The sequence below is a fragment of the Stegostoma tigrinum genome, chromosome 10 (assembly GCF_030684315.1).
Source record: "Stegostoma tigrinum isolate sSteTig4 chromosome 10, sSteTig4.hap1, whole genome shotgun sequence".
In the NCBI taxonomy this organism is placed as follows: Eukaryota; Metazoa; Chordata; class Chondrichthyes; order Orectolobiformes; family Stegostomatidae; genus Stegostoma; species Stegostoma tigrinum.
In genome coordinates, this window is record NC_081363.1 from 44,627,837 (window position 1) to 44,651,151 (window position 23,315).

The following is a 23,315-nucleotide window of genomic DNA, read 5'->3' on the forward strand; positions in this document are numbered from 1 at the left end:
TCAAACTTTGTCCTTTGTTTATAGCAGCGAGTGATGCAAGAATCATTAATAAGCATTGACAGTCAGTTCTGATTCCAACAGAAGTATTCAATTCCAGTTTTACTTCAACAGAACGTTTCAGCCCTGTAATCTTTGCATCAAAGTTAAAATCAACAACAGTTTGGATTTATATAGTATATTTCATATCGCAAAACCTCCTATGAAAATTCATATGAATGTGAGGGATCATAGGATGGGGAAGGAAACTGCAGGGGATGGGCACATGAGAAATGTGGAACTTATTCAAGGAAAAGCTCCTGTGTGTCCTAGATAAGTATGTACCTGTCAGGCAGGGAGGAAGCTGTAGAGTGCGGGAGCCGTGGTTTACGAAGGAGGTGGAATCTCTGGTCAAGAGGAAGAAGAAGGCTTATTTTAGGATGAGATGTGGAGGCTCAGTTAGGGCACTTGAGGGCTACGAGGTAGCCAGGAAAGACCTAAAGAGAGAGCTCAGAAGAGCCAGGAGGAGACATGAGAAGTTGTTGGCGGATAGGATCAGGGTAAACCCTAAGGCTTTCTAAAGGTATTTAAGGAGTAAAAGAATGACGAAAGTAAGATTAGGCCCAATCAAGGATAGTAGTGGTAAGTTGTGTGTGGAGTCAGATGAGATAGGGGAAGCGCTAAATGAATATTTTTCAACAGTATTCACTCTAGAAAACGACAATGTTGTCGAGAAGAATACTGAGATACAGGCTACTAGACTAGGTGGGATTGAGGTTCACAAGGAAGAGGTATTAGAAATCCTTCAGAGGGTGAAGATAGATAAGTCCCCTGGGCCGGATGGGATTTATCCTCGGATCCTCTGGGACGCCAGGGAGGAGATTGCCGAGCCTTTAGCATTGATCTTTAACTCGTCATTGTCTACAGGAATAGTGCCAGATGACTGGAGGATAGCAAATGTGGTTCCCCTGCTCCAGAAGGGGAGTAGAGACAACGCTGGTAATTATAGACCAGTGAGCCTTACCTCAGTTGTTGGTAAAGTGTTGGAAAAGGTTATAAGGGATAGGATTTATAATCATCTAGAAAAGAATAAATTGATTAGGGATAGTCAGCACGGTTTTGTGAAGGGAAGGTCGTGCCTCACAAACCTTACTGAGTTCTTTGAGAAGGTGACCAAACGGGTAGATGAGAGTAAACCGGTTGATGTGGTGTATATGGATTTCAGCAAGGCGTTCGATAAGGTTCCCCACAATAGCCTGTTGTACAAAATGCGGAGGAATGGAATTGTGGGAGATATAGCAGTTTGGATCGGAAATTGGCTTGCTGAAAGAAGACAGAGGGTGGTAGTTGATGGGAAATGTTCATCCTGGAGACCAGTTACTAGTGTTGTACCGCAAGGGTCGGTGTTGGGTCCACTGCTGTTTGTCATTTTTATAAATGAACTGGATGAGGGCGTAGAAGGATGGGTTAGTAAATTTGCAGACGACACCAAGGTCAGTGGAGTTGTGGATAGTGCCGAAGGATGCTGTAGGTTGCAGAGAGACATAGATAAGCTGCAGAGCTGGGTTGAGAGGTGGCAAATGGAGTTTAATGCAGACAAGTGTGAGGTGATGCACTTTGGTAGGAGTAACCAGAAGGCAAAGTACAGGGCTAGTGGTAAGATTCTTAGTAGTGTAGATGAGTAGAGAGATCTCGGTGTCCATGTACACAGATCCTTGAAAGTTGCCACCCAGGTTGACAGGGCTGTTAAGAAGGCATACAGTGTTTTAGCTTTTATTAATAGAGGGATCGAGTTCTGGAACCAAGAGGTAATGGTGAAGCTGTAGAAATCTCTGGTGCGGCCGCACTTGGAGTATTGTGTACAGTTCTGGTCACCGCATTATAAGAAAGATGTGGAACCTTTGGAAAGGGTGCAGAGATTTACTAGGATGTTGCCTGGTATGGAGGGAAGGTCTTATGAAGAAAGGCTGAGGGACTTGAGGCTGTTTTCAGTAGAGAGAAGAAGGTTGAGAGGTGACTTAATTGAAACATATAAAATAATCAGAGGGTTAGATAGGGTGGATAGGGAGAGCCTTTTTCCTAGGATGGTGATGGCGAGCACGAGGGGGCATAGCTTTAAATTGAGGGGTGAAAGATATAGGACAGATGTCAGAGGTAGTTTCTTTACTCCGAGAGTAGTAAGGGAATGGAACGCTTTGCCTGCAATGGTAGTAGTTTTGCCAACTTTAGGTACATTTAAGTCGTCATTGGATAAGCATATGGACGTACACGGAATAGTGTAGGTTAAATGGCTTGAGATCGGTATGACAGGTCGGCACAACATCGAGGGCCGAAGGGCCAATACTGTGCTGTAATGTTCTCTGTTCTATGTTATCAAGCAAAGTTTGACATGAAACCATAAGAAGTGGTGTTGATGCAGTCGAAAGATAGTCTTTAAGGAGTTTCCTAAAGAAAGAAAGAGATAGGAAGGTGGAGAAGATTAGGAAAGGAATTCCAGAGTTTAAGTTAAGGCAACTGAAGCCTTGGTTGCCAATGGTGAAATGATTGAAATTGAAGATGTAGAAAAGAAGTTCAGATATTGTCGGGGGGAGATGGTAGAGCTGGAAGTGGTATAGAAGGTGTGGTAATGGAGGGATTTGAAGACAAGGATGAGAATTTTACATCCACAGTGTTGGCCATCTGGGAGATAATTCAGAGAAATGGGTTAATGAAACTTATACAAGAATAGAAGAAATAGGTACAGTAACACGAGTAAATTAAATGATGCATCATCTATGCTTCACTATACAATATGGCTATGGCTGATATTTGGCTCATTCATTTTTTACTCATAGAATTGGACATTAGAAAATATATGGATAAGAAAAGACTTATTCAGGAGTTAAAAACTGAACTGACTGGTTCAGAGTTTGTTCCAAAAATTGAAAAACCTGTTAACAATTTAGTGATAACACGGTATAGAGCTGGATGAACACAATAGGCCAAGCAGCATCGGAGGAGCATGAAAGCTGACGTTTCGGGTCGAGACCCTTCTTCAGAAATGAGGAAGGGGAAGGGGATTCTGAAATAAATAGGGAGAGAGGGGGAGGTGGATAGAAGATGGAAAAGCAGAAGATAGGTGGAGAGAAGATAGACAGGTCAAAGAGGTGGGGTTGGAGCCAGTGAAGGTGAATGTAGGTGGGGAGTTAGGGAGGGGATAGGTTGGTCCAGGGAGGGCGGACAGGTCAACGGGGCAGGATGAGGTTGGTGGGTAGGAGATGGGGGTGGGGCTTCAGGTGGGTGGAATGGTTAGGGACATGGGGAATAGCTGGGCTGGTTTTGGGATACGGTTGGGGGAGGGGAGATTTTGAAGCTTAGTCCACATTGATACCCTTGGGCTGCAGGGTTCCAAGCAAAAATTGAGATGCTGTTCCTGCAGCTTTTGGGTGGCGTCATCGTGGCAATGCAGGAGGCCCAGGATGGACATGTCGTCCAAGGACTGGGAGGGGGAGTTTAAATGGTTTGCGACTGGGAGGTGTAGAACTGAGTGTAGGTGTTCCGCAAAGTGGTTCCCCAAGCCTTCACTTGGTTCCCCCAGTCTAGAGGAGGCCACAACAGGTACAGCAGATACAGTATACCATATTAGCAGATGTGCAGGTGAACATCTGTTTGATGTGGAAGGTCTTCTTAGGGCCTGGGTTGGGTTTGAGGGGCTAGTTGAAGGAACAGGTGTAGCACTTGCTTTGGTTGCAGGGAAAAGTGCCGGGGGTGGTGGGGCTGGAGGGGAGTGTGGAGCGGACAAGGGAGCCACGGACTGAATGGTCCCTCTGGAAAGCAGATAAGGGTAGGGAGGGAAAAATGTCTTTGGTGGTGTGGTCAGATTGCAGATGGCAGAAATGTCAGAGGATAATGCGTTAGATCCAGAGGTTGGTGGGGTGGTACGTGAGGACGAGGGGGATTCTGTTTTGGTTGTTACGGCGGGGAGGGGGTGTAAGGGATGAGTTGTGGGAAATGAGTTTTGGGAGACACGGTCGAGGACATTTTCGACCAATGTGCACTAGCATCAGCAGTTCCTACTATCTCTTAACAATTTAGTGTCCAGTTTTAAAAAAAAACAAAATAAATGTTTGAAGCCAGAGGGCAAGAAGCACTGTGACAGGGGATCTCTCCTCGGATTCCAATTCCTTAATATCAGTATCCAGAAGCCAGGTGGATTGCCTCCAATGATTTCCTTGACAAAGTTAAGCAGATCAAATAAATGGGAGAATGATGGGCCTGTCACAAATTCAGGTATGTCCCAAAGTCTAGACTCTGTTCAATTTAATACAGATTTTAAAAAGCAATATGAGAGTTGCAAAACCATAGTACAATTTTGAAGTCAGTGACATGAAAATGGCACAAAGATAACTCAAAGTGAAAAAGGAGATAGTTTACAATGACTGACAATAAACTGGGGTAGCACACTGGAAATCAAGCCCTGTTATTCCTGGAGTTGTCACAAGAGTTAAAGCCTTTGAAAGAAATACGCAAAATCCCCAAATTGTCTAACTTTAAGACTCATGTTGATACAAAGCATGAACCAATTTTCTCCACTGAATAAGAATCACTATTTCTTAGAGGTATTTGGATTTTAGCTATGGGGAAATAATTAAACTTACTTAATAAAACTCCACAAATTAAAACTCAAACCAATTCCACAAACATTCACACAGACAAGCTTAGGCAGGAGCATAAAATAAAAGGGTGATAGGAGAACTGGAGAAAATAGCTCTGTTGCCTTTGTTCATAAGATTTTTCATGTTGATTCGTACTGATCCAATTTAAAATGCTCACCACTATTTCTAATCCCTCCTTAGTGTTGTCCCTTCCAATCACAATAGTCTTTACCATTTCAACAATCTGAGATATGTTGAGCATCCTTGATTTTAATTGCTGAACCATTAGTGCTTTCAGCTTCCTATATCCTAAACTATGGAATTTACTTCTGAAACCTCTCCTCCTCTCCAGCTTACTTCCCTCTTTTAATTCAGTACTTAATATCTCACTTATTGATGAAGCTTGTGTGCATTGGGCTTAATCTTTTGTTTTTGGGTTGTGTTCATTTTGTTAAGTTTCACAGAGGTGTTCCCACTGTGAGACTGAGAGAGTTTTCTCACCGTATTGCTGCAAATTTAATGACCCACCCCTATGGTGACACTCTTGTCCAATGCTAGCCCTACTGAACCACTCACTATACTCAGAACTCACTGCTGCCAGAACATCCTGGAATGGCATCCCTCATGCCAACATCATTTGTAAAATGTTGTTGTGCTCCTTGACAAGGACTGTTACAGTTTGTGACATTTGCCCTGAACATAAAGGGAAATGTGTGGACAAGAATCTGGAACAATGTCCTCGTTATCAGGACAAGCAGAAGACAGCATGAAAGCAAATCCTGTCAATATAGTCAATATAGTGGTCTCAACTACCTGGATATATGCCCAAAAGTATAAGAAGGTCCTGCTCCATCAGACTAAGTGCCACCATCTTCTCTCTGCTATCTTTTACTTCCTCCATCTCTGCTACTCTACTGTACCAATTTCCCACCAAAGTTCATGTTCTACCACTCTCACTACTGTCTGCAACATCTTCCCTCACTTGCTCTCACCCACCTCCCATACCACTAATACTACCTGGCCTCTATGTTGCCTACTCACTCGCTTGGGCCAATTCACCACTTTTCCTCACCTCCACTGGCCAGTTTCATCTTCATCAAACCTCTTTTGCTACCATTCAGGGAGAAAATAGCCCACAATGGGGCAGAAAGAGCCAGGGTGATTGGTAGGCTGAGGCTGCCCTTGAATTCATGTGCTGGGACCACCTGACTGAAGGCTATTTCCCTGCCTGAGGATTGCTGACAACCTTGACCAGCTTCCTGAACCTGTCAGTGCCTGTACAGAATGGAAAAACAAGACAGAAATACTCTAAGCACAGCTGAATGGCCAAAACACAAAAGGCAAGGCAAGACTGTGATACCTTGAGAATCCAGATAGACTCAAAGTAAGTAAGCGCTAAAGAAGCAGTGAATGGCTCTAATGCAGCCTGATCCAACCTGTGAGCTGGGTGACTGCCCCTACACGTAAATCATCTTTGTAGTATCAGTACAACAATAACTATTGGTGGACCCAATGTGTAGCTTTAAAGTGCAAAAAGGTACTGTAAGTGGACCAGAGATGTTCCATGATGATAAGGGGTGGCTGGCAAGTTTTCAATGCCAAAGTCTGTGGATTTGGATGTGTACAGTCTGTTTCCATGAGTATGCCTGAGATTTTTTTCTGTCAGGTGTTTTTAGTGTCTAGTTCTTTTATTCTTAGTGTCTACCTATTGGGTGGTAGAATGGAACTAGCATATTAATGTGATTGTATTCAGTGGTAATGAGGGTGATAATGAGCAGTTAATCACTATTAATAGGTCTTTCTCCACTAGCTAGCAAGAATGTCATCATAACGTCCAAAACCTAATTGGAAATTGAGATTTGTTGATCCTGATGTCAAGAAAAGCATCCCTCAACATCACATACAATTTTCACAAACTTCATGCCATAGTCCATATCATTCAGAATCTGGGAAGATTTCGCCAAAGTGATTTTTGCTTATTAAAACCCTACAGATTAGAAAGCAATTCTTCAACTCACAGATGACCTGGCTAGGCTCAGATTTGAGAATAGTTGCTCCTCGAAAGACAGTTAAATAATAGGTCAACTCAGTTTAGTTTGATAATTCCAGGCCAGAAGTGTTTGGTTAGAATTCTGGAGGTGTTATTTGAAGCTAAGAAAGTTTAATCTCATTTGTGTGAATAATTAAGGAAAAGGTTATCAACTTCTCAAGACTAGGAACTGAAAGAAACAGTTATGTCAAGCTGAAAAATGTGACCAAGAAGGGAACACTCTCTCTGGTCAGAGCACAGTACAGGACAATGTAAAGCAGCTATTCATAAGTTTAGGAAATGTTCATATGTTGGGTCTTTAAAATGATACCTTGTATAGGATTCTGTTCATAAGTATGAGCATTTGTCAGTCAGACATTTGTAAATCAGAGACTCCATGTAAATTTCTGTTTTATTGTTAAATCAAATTGACAGCATAGCATGCTTATGTTTCAGTGAAAGACCACCACATTAAAAATATCAGTTGGGAACATTACAGTTAGCAAAAACAGAATTACTAGTATCATGTTAATTATATAAACATATAGACACATACACCACTTTTAGAAAATACTCCTAGTACTTACATTATCATTAGGGTAGAGAACTCTGCTAATATTTTCAGCCACATTTCTGTCCAACACAGCCTGGATATAGTCTCCAACATTAACTGTTGAAAAAGAAACAAGTATGTTTGATATATAGTGTAATGAAATAAATAACTTTGACTGCAATTCCAAAGCAAGAATAGAAATGTCAGTCATGAGTAATATTAAATTTCAGTTAGTGTCAAAAGTAATGTACAGATGACGTATGACAGTAAAGGATTCTTGATCATAATGTTTTGGCATTCTAGTTCACGAATCAACAACTTTGATTCATATGACTGAAAAAAACACTTAACTCTTTAATTATTACACCAGTAATTACACAGACTTGGGATATCTCCCAGACCGAAAAGCGAACCAGTCAAATCACTCAGGAAACCTTTTAAAATCCTTTCAGACCCCAATCTTTATCAAGTAGGTGCAAGCTTTCTTTTTCTTTACTTCAACGTCCAAAGGCAGGTCCCTTATGATGTCACAATCTCCACCTAAGGAAGAACAAGGAGAGAGATCCCAAATCCAGCCAGCTGGAGCAAGGATCAAACGCCTTGCTGTCAGCACCAATTTAGTTTACCCTGGTCACCAGGCTGCAATGAATGGACCAGTATGGTACAGTACTTTGCTGAATAATTGATTGTAAACACAAGATAAACATTTCAAATTCCAAATATTTTACATATGCCCAAGAAATGGTGTTCTGAAGGAGGGCCACTGAGCCTGAAACGTTAACTTTGCTTACTCTCCACATTCCCATCTACTCTAAACAACCGTTCATTTATTTGCCTAAAAAGAATCTATCTACTTCTATCTTAAAAATATTAAATGACGCTACCTCCAACATCTTTTGAAACACTGAATTCCAATGTCACACAATCTTCCAAGAGAAAAAGTGTCTCTTCATCTTGGTGATGTCCCCTAATTTTTTATATTATATCCCCAGTTGTGAATTCACTCACAACAATGAATTTTCTTTTCACATTTATCTTTCACAGTCTTATGTACTTGAGTCAAGTTTTCCAACTTCAGTGAAAATAAGGCCTGTATGTTGAATCTTTCCTCATAAGACAACATGCTTATTCCATGTTTCAATCCAGAAAACCTCTGAACTGTTTCCAATGCATCTATATTCTTCCTTAAATAAGGAGACCAAAACTGCATTTAGTGTTTGAGATCTGGCATCACCATGCCAGATACTAGTAATTCTGTTTTTGCTAATTGTAATGTTCCCAACTGAAGCTTAATATCCTTACTTAAAAGAAAAATTACAAGGATGCTGCCAGAACTGGAAGGTCAGGTTGGTCAGGACATTTGTCTTGTGAATTTAAGGATAGAAAATTTCCTACCCCATACAATATTTGTAAACCAGATTGGACTTCACTATAGTTGACAATGGTTACATGGGTGCCATTAGACTAGCTTTTAATTCCAGAATTTTATTGAATGCAAATTTCACTGGCTGACAAGGTGGATTCCAACTCGTGCCCAGAATATTAACCTAGGTTTCTAGATTATTAGTCTAATGAAATTACATGTAAAACACATCCATTTATCAAATTACATCACAAATACAAATTACAAAAACATATTAAAGTAAGAAGATAGCAAGAACTCCAGATGCTAGAGTCAGAAACAACACAATATGGAGCTGGAGGAACACAACAGGCCAGGCAGCATCAGAGGAGCAGGAAAGTTGACATTTCGGGTCAGGACCCTTCTTCAGAAATGGGGATGGGCAAAGGAGCTGGGAAATAAATAGAGGGAGGAGGTGAGGGGTTGGGGAAAGGTAGGTAGGATGATGATAGGTGGTAGGAGGGTAATGGGGATTGGTCAGTGAGTAGGGCAAGGTGTATAGTTGTGGAAGAAGATGGATAGTTCGTGTGAGGTCAAAGAGGTGGGGATGAGAGGGAGATTTGGACATGGGATGAGGCCGCGGGTGGGGAGGTTTTAAAACTGCTGAATTCTATGTTAAGACCATCAGGCTGTAGGCTCCCAAGGCCCCCAAGGCAGAATATGAGGGGTTGATCCTCCGCTATGCATGTGGTGTCATCGTGGCACTGGAGGAGGCCCAGAATTATCATGTCATCTAGGGAGTGGGAGGGGGTGTTAAAATGGCTGGCAACCGGCAAATGTCATTGATTATCGCATACAGAGCGCAGATGCTCCATGAAACGATCCCAGAATCTGTGCTTAGTATCACTGATGTACAGGAAGCCACATCAGGAGCAACAGGTACAGTAGGCCAGGTTGGAGGATGTACAGGTGAAATCCTGTCAGATATGAAACGTGTGCTTTGGGCATTGGATGGAGGTGTAGGGGCAGGTGTAGCACTTCATGTGGTTGCAGGGAGAGGTGCCACGTGTGGTGGGGTTAGTGGGGAGTGTGGAGTGGACGAGGGAGTTGTGGAGTGAGCGATCCCTACGAAAGGCAGATGGGGTGGGAATAGAAATATCTTTTTGGTCATGGGGTCTGATAGTAGGTGGCCGAAGTGGCAGAGAATGATATACTGGATGCTGAGATTGGTGGCGTGGTATGTGAGGTCCAGGGAGATTCTGACTTTATTTTTGTTGGAGGGAGGGTGTTTGAAGGCAGAAGTGCGGGAAATGCAAAAGATGCTGTTGAGGGCATTTTTGATCACTGGAAGGGAGAAATTGCAGTCCTTGAAATAAGAGGACATCCAGTTGCCAACCATGTTTAAGTCCCCTCCTACTCCCATGATGACATGTCCATCCTGGGCTTCCTCCAGTGCCACAATGGTGCCATACGCGAACTAGAGGAGCAACACCTCAAACTTCTTAAAAGGACCCAGCTTCTGCTTAAAAAGAGGCCACCCTGTTATGGTCAGGAAATCAATTCCTATTTTAATATGGACAACACACTATGGAACTGGATGAAAACATCAGGTGAGGCTGCATTAGAGGAGCGGGTAAGTTGACGTTTTGGGTCAACTGCCGAAATGGGAATGAGGAAGGGAGAGGCCTACAGCCTGAGGGCCTTAAAATAGAATTCACCAGTTTTAAAATCTCCCCACCCTGGCCTCATCTCATGTCCAAACCTCCCTCTTATTTCCACCTCCTTGACCTCACTCAACCTGTCAATCTTCTTCCCTACCTATCTGCCCTACCCTTCCCACTAACCAATCCCCACTACTCCCTATGCATCCACCTATCACCTTCCCACCTATCTTTCTCCAGCCCCACCCATCCTCCCTCCTGCCTCCTTCACCTGACACAACCTGTCCATCTTCTTTCCCACCTATCCACCCCACCCAATCCCCATCGCTCCCTACCTGCATCCACCTATCACCATTCCATCTATCTTACCCCAGACCCACCCTTCCTCACTGTGCTTATTTCCCATCTCCCTTACTCATTCCCATTTCTGCAGAAGGGTCCTGACCCAAAATGTCAACTTACCTGCTCCTCTAATGCAGCCTCATCTGCTGTTTTCCTCCAGTTCCTTAGTGTGTTGTCCATATTAAAATAAGATTTGATTTCCTGACCATAACAGAGTGGCCTCTTTTTAAGCAGAAGTTAGGGCCTTTTAAGAAGTTGCTAACAAGAGTTTCTTCACAAATATCCTCAAGAATGTATTTAATTTGGCCATATCCCTATCGGCACAGCGCAGAGATCCTAATCATAGCTGTTATCAACTATACACCATAACCATGCTTCAGACCCAAGATAATCTATTAATAGTGCCATAGAAATCTGCAAGTAATACATAAAATCTTGGTCAGTGCTTTGGCCAGTATTCACCATCATTACTTCACTGATACAGAGAGCAACAACTGCAAGTCACAAATGGCCAAAAGAGCAAGGAGACCCCAAAGTCAGTAATTCTATATTTCACAGAGGGTGTGCTGTTGAGGCAGCCATTAATCTCCTCCCCACAGTGAGTGACTGGGTCTCAATGGTATGTGCCCACATTATTTCCCAAACCTCTGGCTCAAGTGCTTCTTCTCCTGCCCAGAACAACAGGGTTCACCCTGTACACATGTTACATCCCACCAACCTTCATATTCAAATAATCCCCACCCACTGTTTCCACCACATCCAGCAGAATACCACAACCAAACACATCTACCCTGCCTTGTCAGCATTCTGCAGGGTCTGTTGCCTCTGTGACACTCTGGCTCATTCCTCCATCACTCCCAACACCTCTTTATCCCTCCATAGTACCTTCTCATGTGATTACAAAAAGAGTAATACTTTACCTCCTGTCCCCTTGCTACTCAAGACCCTAGATACACCTTCAGAGTGAAACTGCAACATCCTTGCGCTGCTTTCTGCCTGATGTTCTGTATCCACTGCTCATAATATAGTTACCTGCACTTTTCAGAGACCAAATGCAAATTTTGCAGACCCCCTCCACTCAGTCTACAAGAATGCCTTCTACATTCTGGTTACTCGCCATTTAAATACAGCATCATGCTCTCACACTAACATTTCTGTCCTATCCTGCTTCAGCATTCCAGTAAATGCTAATGGAAGCTGGATTAACAGCATTTCATTCTCCACTTGGGCACCTAGCAGACTTCAGGAGTCAACACTGAGTTCAACACCCTGATCATGAACTCTGTTCTCTATTTGGTAACCCTGCCTGCCCCACTACCACCCCTCACCATCTGACATATGTCTTGTTTGTACAAGTTTACTTTCTATTTACACCCACCATCAACACCTACTCTTCATCTATATTTCTTTCCTACTACCATTAGCATTCTCTTTGCCTTTTGCTTTGGATAGCTTTCCCATCTGTTCCACCTTGTTCCTCCTCCACCCTCTTTTGCAACAGCTTCCCTTCAGTTTGAAAGGGTCATATTGGATTGAAATACTAACACTTTTCTCCACAGATGCTGCCAGACCTGCTAAGTTTCTCCGACACTGTGTTTTTATTCCTGTTATATGAGTGCCTGAATTAACCGCAGTCATTGGTGATGACCGATCCTGGTATGAAGCAATTAACTCAGATCTCTAGGATATTCAGGTGCTATTCAGCTCTCCATAAACTCCCCTGTACAGATAATTCCATGCCTGTTCTACAGGTTATGAGGAAACAAAATGATAAGTGCCATGTCATTACTTGAAGGTTACATATGAGAATTAGATATCCTGTGTTTTACCATGATTGAGTTTCAAAGAGACAAGCAATCATTAAGTCCTGTACTTCTTGCGTTGGAACCGGTATTTTCTAGGGTACAGTGTGTATTCATGCTATTAGCCTATCCTATGCGATCTAAGCATGCCTCAAAAAAAGATTAACAAGAAGTACAGCTGGATGAACACAGGGTCCAGGCCCGAAATGTCAGCTTTCCTGCTCCTATGATGCTGCTTAGCCTGCTGTGTTCATCCAGCTCTATACCTTGTTATCTCAGATTCTCCAGCATCTGCAGTTCCTACTATATCAAAAAAAATTGACCATTTTTGTAGTTGGGTTGGACACAGGGAAATAATGTTTGAAATCTGTCGGCTGTTGCAAGAGCTACTTCCAGAAAAACTGTCAGGGAAATATGCTGAGATAACAAGATGTAGAGCTGGATAAACACACCAGGCCAAGCAGCATCAGAGGAGCAGGAAGGCTGATGTTTCGGACGTAGACCCTTCTTCAGAAATGCCCAAAACATCAGCCTTCCTGCTCCTCTGATGCTGCTTGGCCTGCTGTGTTCATCCAGCTCTAGATATTTTGGATTTGGTATTGTATAATAAAATGGGATTAATTATTGATCTCAGAGTAAAAGATTCTCTATGGAAGAGTGATTTTAACATGCAGGAATACCAAATTCAGTTTGATGCTGAGAAAATTGAGTCTCATCCTAGTGTCCTGGTGTTAAACAAAGGTAAATACATGGGATTGAGAACAAATTGTTACCTGGACTCTGTAAAGAGACAAGGTAGGACAGTTAATGAACAATGTCAGACATTTAAGGAAATATTCAATTCCTCCCAAGCAAAATATATTCCAGAGTGGAAGAAAGATTGTTAGAGGGGGAGAAAGCATCCAGGGCTCAGCAAAGAAGTTAAAGGTAACATAAAGGAAAACATTAAGGTATTCCATATTGCAAAGGCAACCTGGAGGATTGGGGAACTTCTAAACACTAAGCAAGTGTTACTAAAAATGTGATAAGAATAGTTAAGGTTAATTGTAAAATAAGAAGGGTTAAGGTAAATTGTGAAAGAAAATAGCACAAAATGTAAAAACTCATAACAAAAGCCTCTGTAAGTATATAAAAAGAGAACAGCAAACATGAATGTTAGCCCCTTAGAGGATGAAGCTGTAGAGTTAATAGTCATAGAATCCGTACAATGTGGAAGCAGGCCATTCAGCCCATTGCATCCACACCAACCCTCTGAAGAACATCCCACCCAGACCCACTCCTGTAACCCTTAATGTCCCATGGCAACACGCCTTGTCTGCATATCTCTGGACAGAATCCTGACACGGCAGATGGTGCAATTTGAATTTAAAAAAACATCTGGAATTAACAGTCTAACAATGACCACAAATCCATTGTCAATTGTGAACCTACTTGGTTCACTGATGTCCTTTAGGGAAAGAAACTGCCATTCTTACCTGGTTTGGTCTATATGTGACTCCAGACCCACCGTGGTTGATTCTTAACTGCCTGCTGGGCAATTAGGGATGGGCAATAAATGCTGGCTAGCCAGTGACGCCCTCATCCTGTGAATGAATAAAAAAAAACCATGGGCAATTTAGCATGGCCAATCCACCTAATATGTGCATCTTTGGACTGTGGGAGGAAAGCAGAGCACATGGAGCCAACCCACACAGACACAAGGAGAATTGCAAACTCCACAAGGGCAGTTTGTCAAAGCTCGAATTGAACCCAGTCTCTGGCACTGTGAGGCAGCAGTGCTAACCACTGAGCCACCATGTGCCAGTGGGGATAATAGAAATGGCACAGACATGAAATCAGTATTTTGACGCAGTTTCACGGCAAAGGACACTGAAACCATCTTAATTGTAATAATGTTATAGAGAAGTAAGAACTTAAAACAGCTGTCATCACTAGGGAAAAAGCTCTGAGCAAACTATTATGATTAAATCCAGACAAGTCTCCAAGTTCTGTTGAGCTACATCCTATAATTTTAAAGGAAACGCCAACAGAGATAGTGAATACATTGATTATAATGCCCCAAAATTCTCTGGATTCTGGAAAAGTTCTAGGTGATTAGAAAAATGTTAATGTAATACCTTTATTCAAAAAGGGAGTAAGGCAATAAGTAGCAAACTACAGACCACTTAGTTTAATCTCTTTTAAATCGTGGAGTGAATCCATTAGAGTCAGCATGTTTTTTTATGAAGGGTAAACCCTGTTTTACCATCTTATTGAGTTATTTGAAGATGTAACAAGTGAAATGGGTAATGGGAATTCTCCAGAAAGCATTTGATAAGGTGCCATACGAAAGATTAATACACATGGTAAGATCACACTGAGTTAAGGATGTTATATTTGTTTGGATAGAGAATTGTCTAATCAACAGAAAGCAGGGAGGGGATAAATGGGCCCTTTTCTGGTTGGCAAGCTGTAACTACTGGGGTGCTACAGAGTTCTGTCCTTGGGCCCCAACTATTTATAAGCTATATTAATTTCAATGCATGGATTGAATGTACTATAGCTAAATTTGCTGATGACATGAAAATATGTGAGAAACAAAGTTGAAATAAGAGAATTAGAAATTTACAAATGAATTTGGATGGGTAAGGTGAATGGGCCAAAATTTGGCACATGGAGTTTAATATGGATAAGTGCAAGGTTATCAAATTTGGTCAGAAAATTAAAAGCACAACATATTGTCTAAGCCAATACAAAATGTTTTCGTGCAGAGAGATCTGGGTGTCCTCATGAATAAACCACAGAAAGCTAGTATGCAAGTATAGCAAGTAATAAGGAGGGCAAATGAATTTTGATATTTATTGCTAAAGATTATCAAAGTAGGAAAGTGTTCTTGGGACTGTACAAGACATTGGTGAGACCACATCTGGAGCACTGTGTAACGTTTTGGTCCCCTAACTTGAGGAAAGACATAATTGCGTTGGAAGCAGTCCAAAGGAAGTTCACTAGATTGATGGGATTCAGGGTGAGCTTGCCAAATACATAATTGGATTCATAGTTGGCTTAACAGCAGGGGACAGAGAGTGGTGGTGGAGGATTGCTTTTCGGATGCAGGCCTGTGACCAGCAGTATTCCTCAGGGATCAATTCTGAGTCTTCTTTTGTTTGTCATTTATATAAATGATTTGGATGAGAATATAGAAGGTGTGGTTAGCACGTTTGCAGATGACACCAAAATTGGTGGCATAATAGAGAAGAATAATTTTTAAGATTACAGAAGGATCTTGATCAAATGGGTCAATAGGCTGATAAACGGCAGATGGAGTTCAATATAAATAAATGCGAGGTATGAGATTCTGCTACAATAAACAAGGGTAAGGCTTATACAATTAGTGGTAAGGCCTTGGATGCTGTTGTAGGATAGAGAGACCTAGAGGCTTAGGGTACATCATTCTTTGAAGTTTGCATCACATGTAGACAGGATGTTGAAAAGATGTTTGGCATACTTCCTTCATTGCTCAGTCCTTCGAGTTTAGGAGTTGGTGAGTCATGTTGAGATTGTACAGGATATAAGTGAGACCTCTTCTGGAATACTGTGTCTAGTTCTGGTTGCCCAGTTATAGGAAGGGTATTACTAAGTTGGAGAGGGTTCAGAAGAGATTTTCCAGGATAATGCTGAGTATGGAAGGCTTGTGATATTAAGAAGGAAAGGCTGGAAAGGCTGGGACTTCTTTCATTGGAGCATAGCAGGTTGAGAAGTGACTTTACAGAAGTTTATAAAATAATGACAGATGTAGATAGAGTTAATTGTAGTTGTCTTTTCTGTAGGATAGGGGATTTCAAGATCAGAGAGCACATTTTTAAGGTGAGAACAGAGATTAAAAGACATGAGGAGCAAATTTTTTACACAGAGGGTCGTTCGCCTTCCAGAGGAAATGATAAATGTGCACACAATTACAATCTTAAAAAGGCATTTGTTAAGTACACAAAAAGGTTCGGAGAGATATGGCCAAGACCAGGCAGGTGGGATTAGTTTAGGTTGGGATTATTTTCGGTATGGACTGGTTGGACCAAAGGGTCTGTTTCCGTGCTGTATGACTCTATGACCCTATGAAAGGCTTGTCATATGAGGAAAGATTGAGTAGTTCAGGCCTGTACTCCTTAGAGTTTAGAAGAATGAGAGTATACCTAATTGAAATTTATGTAATGTTAAAGGGGATTGACAAAGTAGACACAGAGGAGATGATAACAAAGTGTGAAGCTGGATGAACACAGCAGGCCAAGCAGCATCTCAGGAGCACAAAAGCTGACGTTTTGGGCATAGACCCTTCATCAGAGTGGGGGATGGAGAGAGGGTTCTGAAATAAATAGTGAGAGAGGGGGAGGTGGACTGAAGGTGGATAGAGATAAGATAGGTGGAGAGGAGAGTATAGGTGGGGAGATGGGGAGGAGGTAGGTCAGTCAGGGGAGGACAAACAGGTCAAGGAGGCGGGATGAGGTTGGTAGATGGGAAATGGAGGTGCGGCTTGAGGTGGGAGGAGGGGATAGGTGAGAGGAGGAACAGGTTAGGGAGGCGGGGACAAGCTGGGCTGGTTTTGTGATGCAGTGGGGGGGAGGGGGCAAGTGGGCTGGTTTTGGGATGGAGTGCTCAGGCCCCACGATGACTTTCCATATTAAGCAGATGTTCACCTGCACATCTGCCAATGTAGAATACTGTATCCACTGTACCCGGTGTGGCTTCCTCTACATTGGGGAAACCAAGCGGAGGCTTGGGGACCGCTTTGCAGAACACCTCCGCTCGGTTCACAATAAACAACTGCACCTCCCAGTCGCGAACCATTTCAACTCCCCCTCCCATTCTTTAGATGACATGTCCATCATGGGCCTCCTGCAGTGCCACCATGATGCCACCCGAAGGGTGCAAGAACAGCAACTCATATTCTGCTTGGGAACCCTGCAGCCCAAGGGTATCAATGTGGAATTCACCAGCTTCAAAATCTCCCCCTCCCCCACTGTATCGAAATTACAGCCAGGTTGTGTGTCTTCCAGAATATTCTGTGCCTTCTCCAATGTTCTGTCAGGAACACCTTCTCCATCAATTCTTCTATCAGTACTATTAACTAGTTGTGCCATTGGTACATTTGATTTAGATGGTACTTTCTCTAAGACTTAGAAGATTCTGTGAGAGCCAACAATTGTCTCTTGAGAGCTGATGGCCAGGAACTCTGGCAAGTGGCAGTTAGCTCTCCTGTCTTTGTCCAAGTGCCATCTTCTTTTATATCTTTGATGGCATATCAATGTCTTACAAAAGGATTGGTCCTATGTTGTCAAAACTATCAGATTTAAATTTAATTGTTTATTGGTATCTAAGTGCCTGGTTCAAATTGATTGGCTAAATTCAAAACTTGTTGTTTTGATAACAAAACAAAACTGCAGTTTGGCCTGCTAACTATGGCCTTTTGATGCAAATGTTTCAATTCAGGTGTTCTCTATGTACTTTCAAACTTTCAAGCTGCTCACTGACATTTGTCTAAATCTCTAAGCATAGAAAAAGCTCAATCTTTTAAAGGAACCAAGCAATGCTTTCCCCCCAGTATTTTGCAAACACCAAATTCTAACATCCAATCCACAAGTAGTCTACACAACTTTGCAACAGTCTATTGAGATGGATTTGTAAAGCCTTAATAATGTCAAACCTCAATTATCCTTCTTTGAAATTTGGGATCACATCATCCATTTTATGGGGAAAAACTGGGCTCCTAAGAGCAGGAAAGAGGATACCATCAGGGTGGTGACTGCTGGTATGGACAAGGGATGCTAACATCCGGCAGGTAGAACACATTGCTGCAAAGCAAACACAGATTCTGTTCTTACTGTTCTGTATCCATAGGAAGACACGCAGTGGATCCTTTTCAAGTAATGCTCCAAAGATGTAGTGGAATTGAGAGAGGGCTGGACCTTCAAAAAAAGAATGCCTTCAATAAACACAGGCACTGCCCTTGGGACTAGAGATCCCATTTAGTGTAATGTTCTTCCCTTCTCACCAAACAAATGTCTATCCTCAATCGCACTTTTCATAACCTAGGATGGTAGTTTATGACCTAATCAATACTCAAGTGGAAGTAGGGAAATTCAGAATGTGTACTATATTGGCTTTGAAAGTTTAAAAAAAATCTGAATGCCCTTGGAAAGCATATTTGATGGCCAGTATGAAGAAGCAGCACATTATGAGGTTGGCAGATGGGGCTCAGGAGATTTTAACTTTGTTCCACGTATTCAAGGTGTACCAGCCTTTAAAGCAACGTATCATTCAAAAGTAATCAAATCCGTACACACCCGTCCATAGCCTTCAGGACGATGAAAGACAACCTGTGTTGATTACTAGGTTTTTTTTAGATTAGATTCCCTACAGTGTGGAAACAGGCCCTTCGGCCCAACAAGTCCACAATGCCCCTTGAAGCATCCCACCCTGACCCATCCCCCTACAACCCACACACCCCCGAACACTACAGGCAATTTAGCATGGCCGATCCACCTAGCCTGCACAGCTTTCGACGGTGGGAGGAAACCGGAGCACCCGGAGGAAACTCATGCAGACGCGGGGAGAACGTGCAAACTCCGCACATACAGTTACCCGAGGCTGGAATCGAACCCGGGTCCCTGGTGCTGTGAGGCTGCAGTGCTAACCACTGTGCTCAATACATTGACTTAAAAGGACTTTACCTAGGAGTAAGATAGAATGTACAAGTTCTCAAAGGTTAAAAGCATCTCTGCAGTTTCACTTTGGCCCATAGATATAATCAGTTGTCTATTGTTTGAGAAGATTTTGAAGACATTGTACTCTGAATAAGCAACAGCACACTTTATACATACGTGAGAATGCCATTTGCGTCTCTACCACTTTCATTTGTGTATCTGGATGAAGTATTCACCTTCAGCTAAGACAGGGTGAGAATAGAACTGCCTGGGGTCCTTGGTCCAGCTGTTTACAGTGGGAGCTTTGCTCAAGGCTATTGGTCACCTTACTCCATGATTTGCTGAAATAAATCAGAGAATGCTGAAGGAGCCAGTGGGAATAGATGTACACCACCTGATACCTCATGGGCCATCACAGGCAGCCGCCCAGCATGTTGAACACTCCTTTTGCGGTGTTATGCAGATGCTATCTCATCACCTGCTGTGGCTATGCAGATTTCCAAATCCTTTTCACACTAGAAACCAAAGCCAGTTTCCTTGACCTTAGAGTGGTGCTCTTACTTGTACAAGGGCAGAAAAGAGTGGTTATTGCTCATGCCAGATGGAGTCTCAAATTTAAAAAATAGTAATATGCAGAATTACCTCAGTATGAAACAATCTGTTAGCTTTGAGAAGACTATTTCCCAGAGATTCAGAGACATTCTGATCAATGCAAAGTTTAAACTGTTTGCAGACATGAACTCACTCAGCTACTTTCAAATGTCTACCAAGCTTGTAAGAAGAAAGACACAACAGGTCAGTTTAAATCTAGATCCAAACAGTACAGGCTAAAGTACTCTGCATGCAGATGCACAAAGTCACAAAACTGGCCCCAGGAAAGAACCAATTCCTGTATAGTTGAAGGGAGCTATTTGCCTTTGCCCATGGCCCAAGTGAAAGGCCACATTTCAACTATGATTTCCTATGGCATTCAGTGTAAAATTCAGCCGATTCTCTGCTGGTTAACTTATGTGAGAGATCCAAACCGGTCTACAAAAGCAGTGCCTGGCACGGTTTTACCTAAGCCATCTACTTAAAAGAGGACCTCAAACAATTTCAAATAATTGACATGGTCTCACTGCTTAACTGGAATTCTCAACATCTGCCACCTGGCCCCAGCTGATGAGAAAAAAAATAGGCATGAAAACTGTCGAGATGCTGGGAGAGGACCAGGGAGAGCGATGAAGTCCCCTAACAGCTGGTTCATGACAATTAGAAAGAGGTGATCCAGCTCATTCCTCCCAAGTGTCAAGTGCTGATAGTGGATCATGATCAAGTGGGACACCAAGCAGCATAAAATATGCCTATGCTGAGCAGAGAACAATATTATTGGCCCTGGATGGTTGCTGATATTGATGACTATTGTGAGAGATGTACTTTGGCCAAAGTTGAAAAGCAACTTCACCCCAGCATGGGATCCCTAGTTGCCAGGAGACCTCTGTAGATCTTGCAATGGATACTATTGTTGTTGGCAAGAGCAATAACAGGGCTGAGCAGTTTTGAACCTAGGTATAACACCTTCAAGCTTATGTAGGTCACCCTTGGCCAAAGACACCAATTAAACAAAGAGTGTTTGTACATCATTAGTTTATGTGTTTTAGTGTTCCATGTTGGATTCACTGTGACCAGGGGTACAACTTTGGAAGCGAGATCCTAAAAGAGCGTTGCAAAGTCTATGGCATTGATGCGGATCATATGAATCTTGGGGATCTAACAGATCTAAATCTCAATGTGGGTTTTAATCCACAGAGCCTGGGCCCCATGCAAAGTACTCTTGCAGTCAAGGAGCTGAGAAGCTCCCTCAAGCAAATGCTGGATATCATGCCAATCCTTGCCATTTGCTCAGACCGATGATGCAGAAAGAGAATGTTGCCCGAACATTCTAGCTATGGCATAATCAAACCTGTTGAGCACACAGCTGCTTACTAATTGGTCACTATTCTATGCATGGTTGCCAGGATAGCATGTCTGACTGTGGTGGGTTCGCTTGTCAAGCTGGTTTGTCAGTTCACAGATGTTTCATTACCCTGCTGGTAACATCATCAGTACAGCCCCTGATGAAGTACTGTTGTGCTTTCCCACCTGGTATTTAAATCCTGCGGTGCAGGCGGGAAAACACAAAAGCACTTTGTCAGAGGCTGCACTGATGATGTTGCCCAGCAGGGTAATGAAACATCTGCGAAATAATGAACCAGCTTGGCATCCACCACAGCATCCACAACCCGAGCTACAAATCTACTCAAGAATCTTAGATAGCAAGTCTTAAGCAGGGAAGTGTGTTTCAGGGCCTCCAGCAGTAAGTGATAGTAGAAAGGGATGGCACAAGCTGAGGAACTCGAGCAGTCAAGCTTTCCTCACTGGAGAAAAGAACATCTTTCTCACAAGGAGGCCTCACCTAGAGGAAGAGACAGCTTCAGCCAGATGTGAGCTACAGGACTATTTCCATGTATGAGACAGTAAGAACTGCCAATGCTGGTGTCAAAGATAACACAGTGTGGAGCAGGAGGAGCACAACAGGCCAGGCAATATCAGAGGAGTAGGAAAGTTGACGTTTTGGGTCAGGACCCTTCCTCAGGATCCCGACCTGAAATGTCAACTTTCCTTCTCCTCTGATGCTGCCTGGCCTGCTGTGCTCCTCTAGCTCCACACTATTATTTCGATTTCCATGTATTCTGTTTTTTTATATAGTAACTTTAATTTGCCCTTCATGTTTGCAAAAACTGATATGCATGGAATAAAGAATCCTTTCTTTATGATCTTTTGCTATCCACATTCCTCAAGGGTCACTGGGGTACTGCATTGCATCAGGCCCCACTATTTCCAGAGTCACCACAAATATGAAGATTTAATTCAACTATCAAAAACCCAAATGGTCTCTGACCACTAATTACGCAGGTTGGTTCATAGCTCTTAGAAATTAGCAACTCTATTCAGACGTAAAAAAGTTACAGCATTTACTTTCTCTTCAAGAAAACCTTGATCAGAATTTCAAAAAAGAGTCAATACATTTACATCAATAGCTTTCCTTAGATTAATGTAGTGCTTGTTGATTGGCTTATTATTACCTACAGTAAAAACAGCTAACTACATTTTTAACTGGAGATCAGTATAGCCTCTTGCAATAACAAAATTAAACTCTTTGTTATGGCCGACAGAGGAGATTGTTCAGAGTGGAGCCACTCCTCCCCCTTGTATCTGGCGATAACAGTAGATAAAACAGAAATGGCTTCTACACAGCTTACATTTTGAAGTCACAGTTATTTAAAGGTAACCGCACAGAAATGGATCATTCAAATCATCAAGTCTCTGTCACCATTTATCTCCATGTGTTTTAATGCAACTATCAATGTTCCTTAATATACTTATGATTATCTCCTACACATAAAATTATTTTTCTAATATCAGGGCTGTTCACTTTTTAAAAATACTTACAGTGATGCAAGTGGAAGTCATTCGGTGCTTTGGCAGACCACAGCCTCATAGTATTCACAGTGTTATTCAGATATCCTGGCACTGGAGTATCATATGGTATGGCAAGAACTACCTGCAGTATTAGCAGCACAAAAATCATTGTATTTCCAATTATCTTCTTGTTGAAATAAATAGTACACATGTGTAAAGCTAATAATTTGTATTTTTCTTTATAGATGTATTTTCAAATGTATAGATTTTCTTTTTTTCCTTTTGATTTTGTCTGCTTGTCACAAATTATAACACAACGTAATTAAAGCTGTTCTCATATTTATCGTTTCGTATTGAAGTCTGGACCTCATACTTCAGCAGAAATTATTTTTGTTACATTAGTCTTAAGTTAAATTTTGATCTCTATCACAAATTTTAAAACATATACTGTTGCCTCATCGATGTGTCACTGTTTAATTATCTTGGAGTTGAAGACTTGCAGCAAGACTTTGTCATCCTTCTGCTCTGATTAAATAGTTGGTACAGGTGATAAATGACATGACTAAATTAAAATTGAACAAGAGGAAAGCTGTATAACTCCGGAAGTTCAAACAAAACATTAACGGGTGCAAAAACCTTAGGGAAACCTTCAACCCATAACTTTAAATTTAAATGACTTACATCTTTAAATTTTCCAGATGCTCCATATCCACCTATGAGTGTTGACAGTAATTACATACAAGGATGGATGTAGTTAACAATTATAACAGCTAATCCTCTGCCTCTACAAACAGATCAACAGGACACCCAAGAGGTCACCTATCTCTGGACTAAAAGCAGAAGCGGTGATGCACAGACTTG

General features: G+C 42.1%; 1 protein-coding gene across 2 annotated transcripts in view; it reads right to left on the bottom strand.

The window, feature by feature from the left end:
• The window catches only part of pygl (phosphorylase, glycogen, liver), a 152,500-nt gene that overhangs the window by 67,832 nt on the left and 61,353 nt on the right, over positions 1-23,315 (bottom strand). For both annotated transcript variants that reach the window (XM_048537707.1, XM_048537708.1), the window contains 2 exons: positions 22,485-22,596; positions 7,227-7,309 (listed from right to left, as the gene is read on the bottom strand). In XM_048537707.1, the coding sequence (XP_048393664.1) occupies positions 7,227-7,309; positions 22,485-22,596 (195 nt within the window). The remainder of the gene's footprint in view (positions 1-7,226; positions 7,310-22,484; positions 22,597-23,315) is intronic.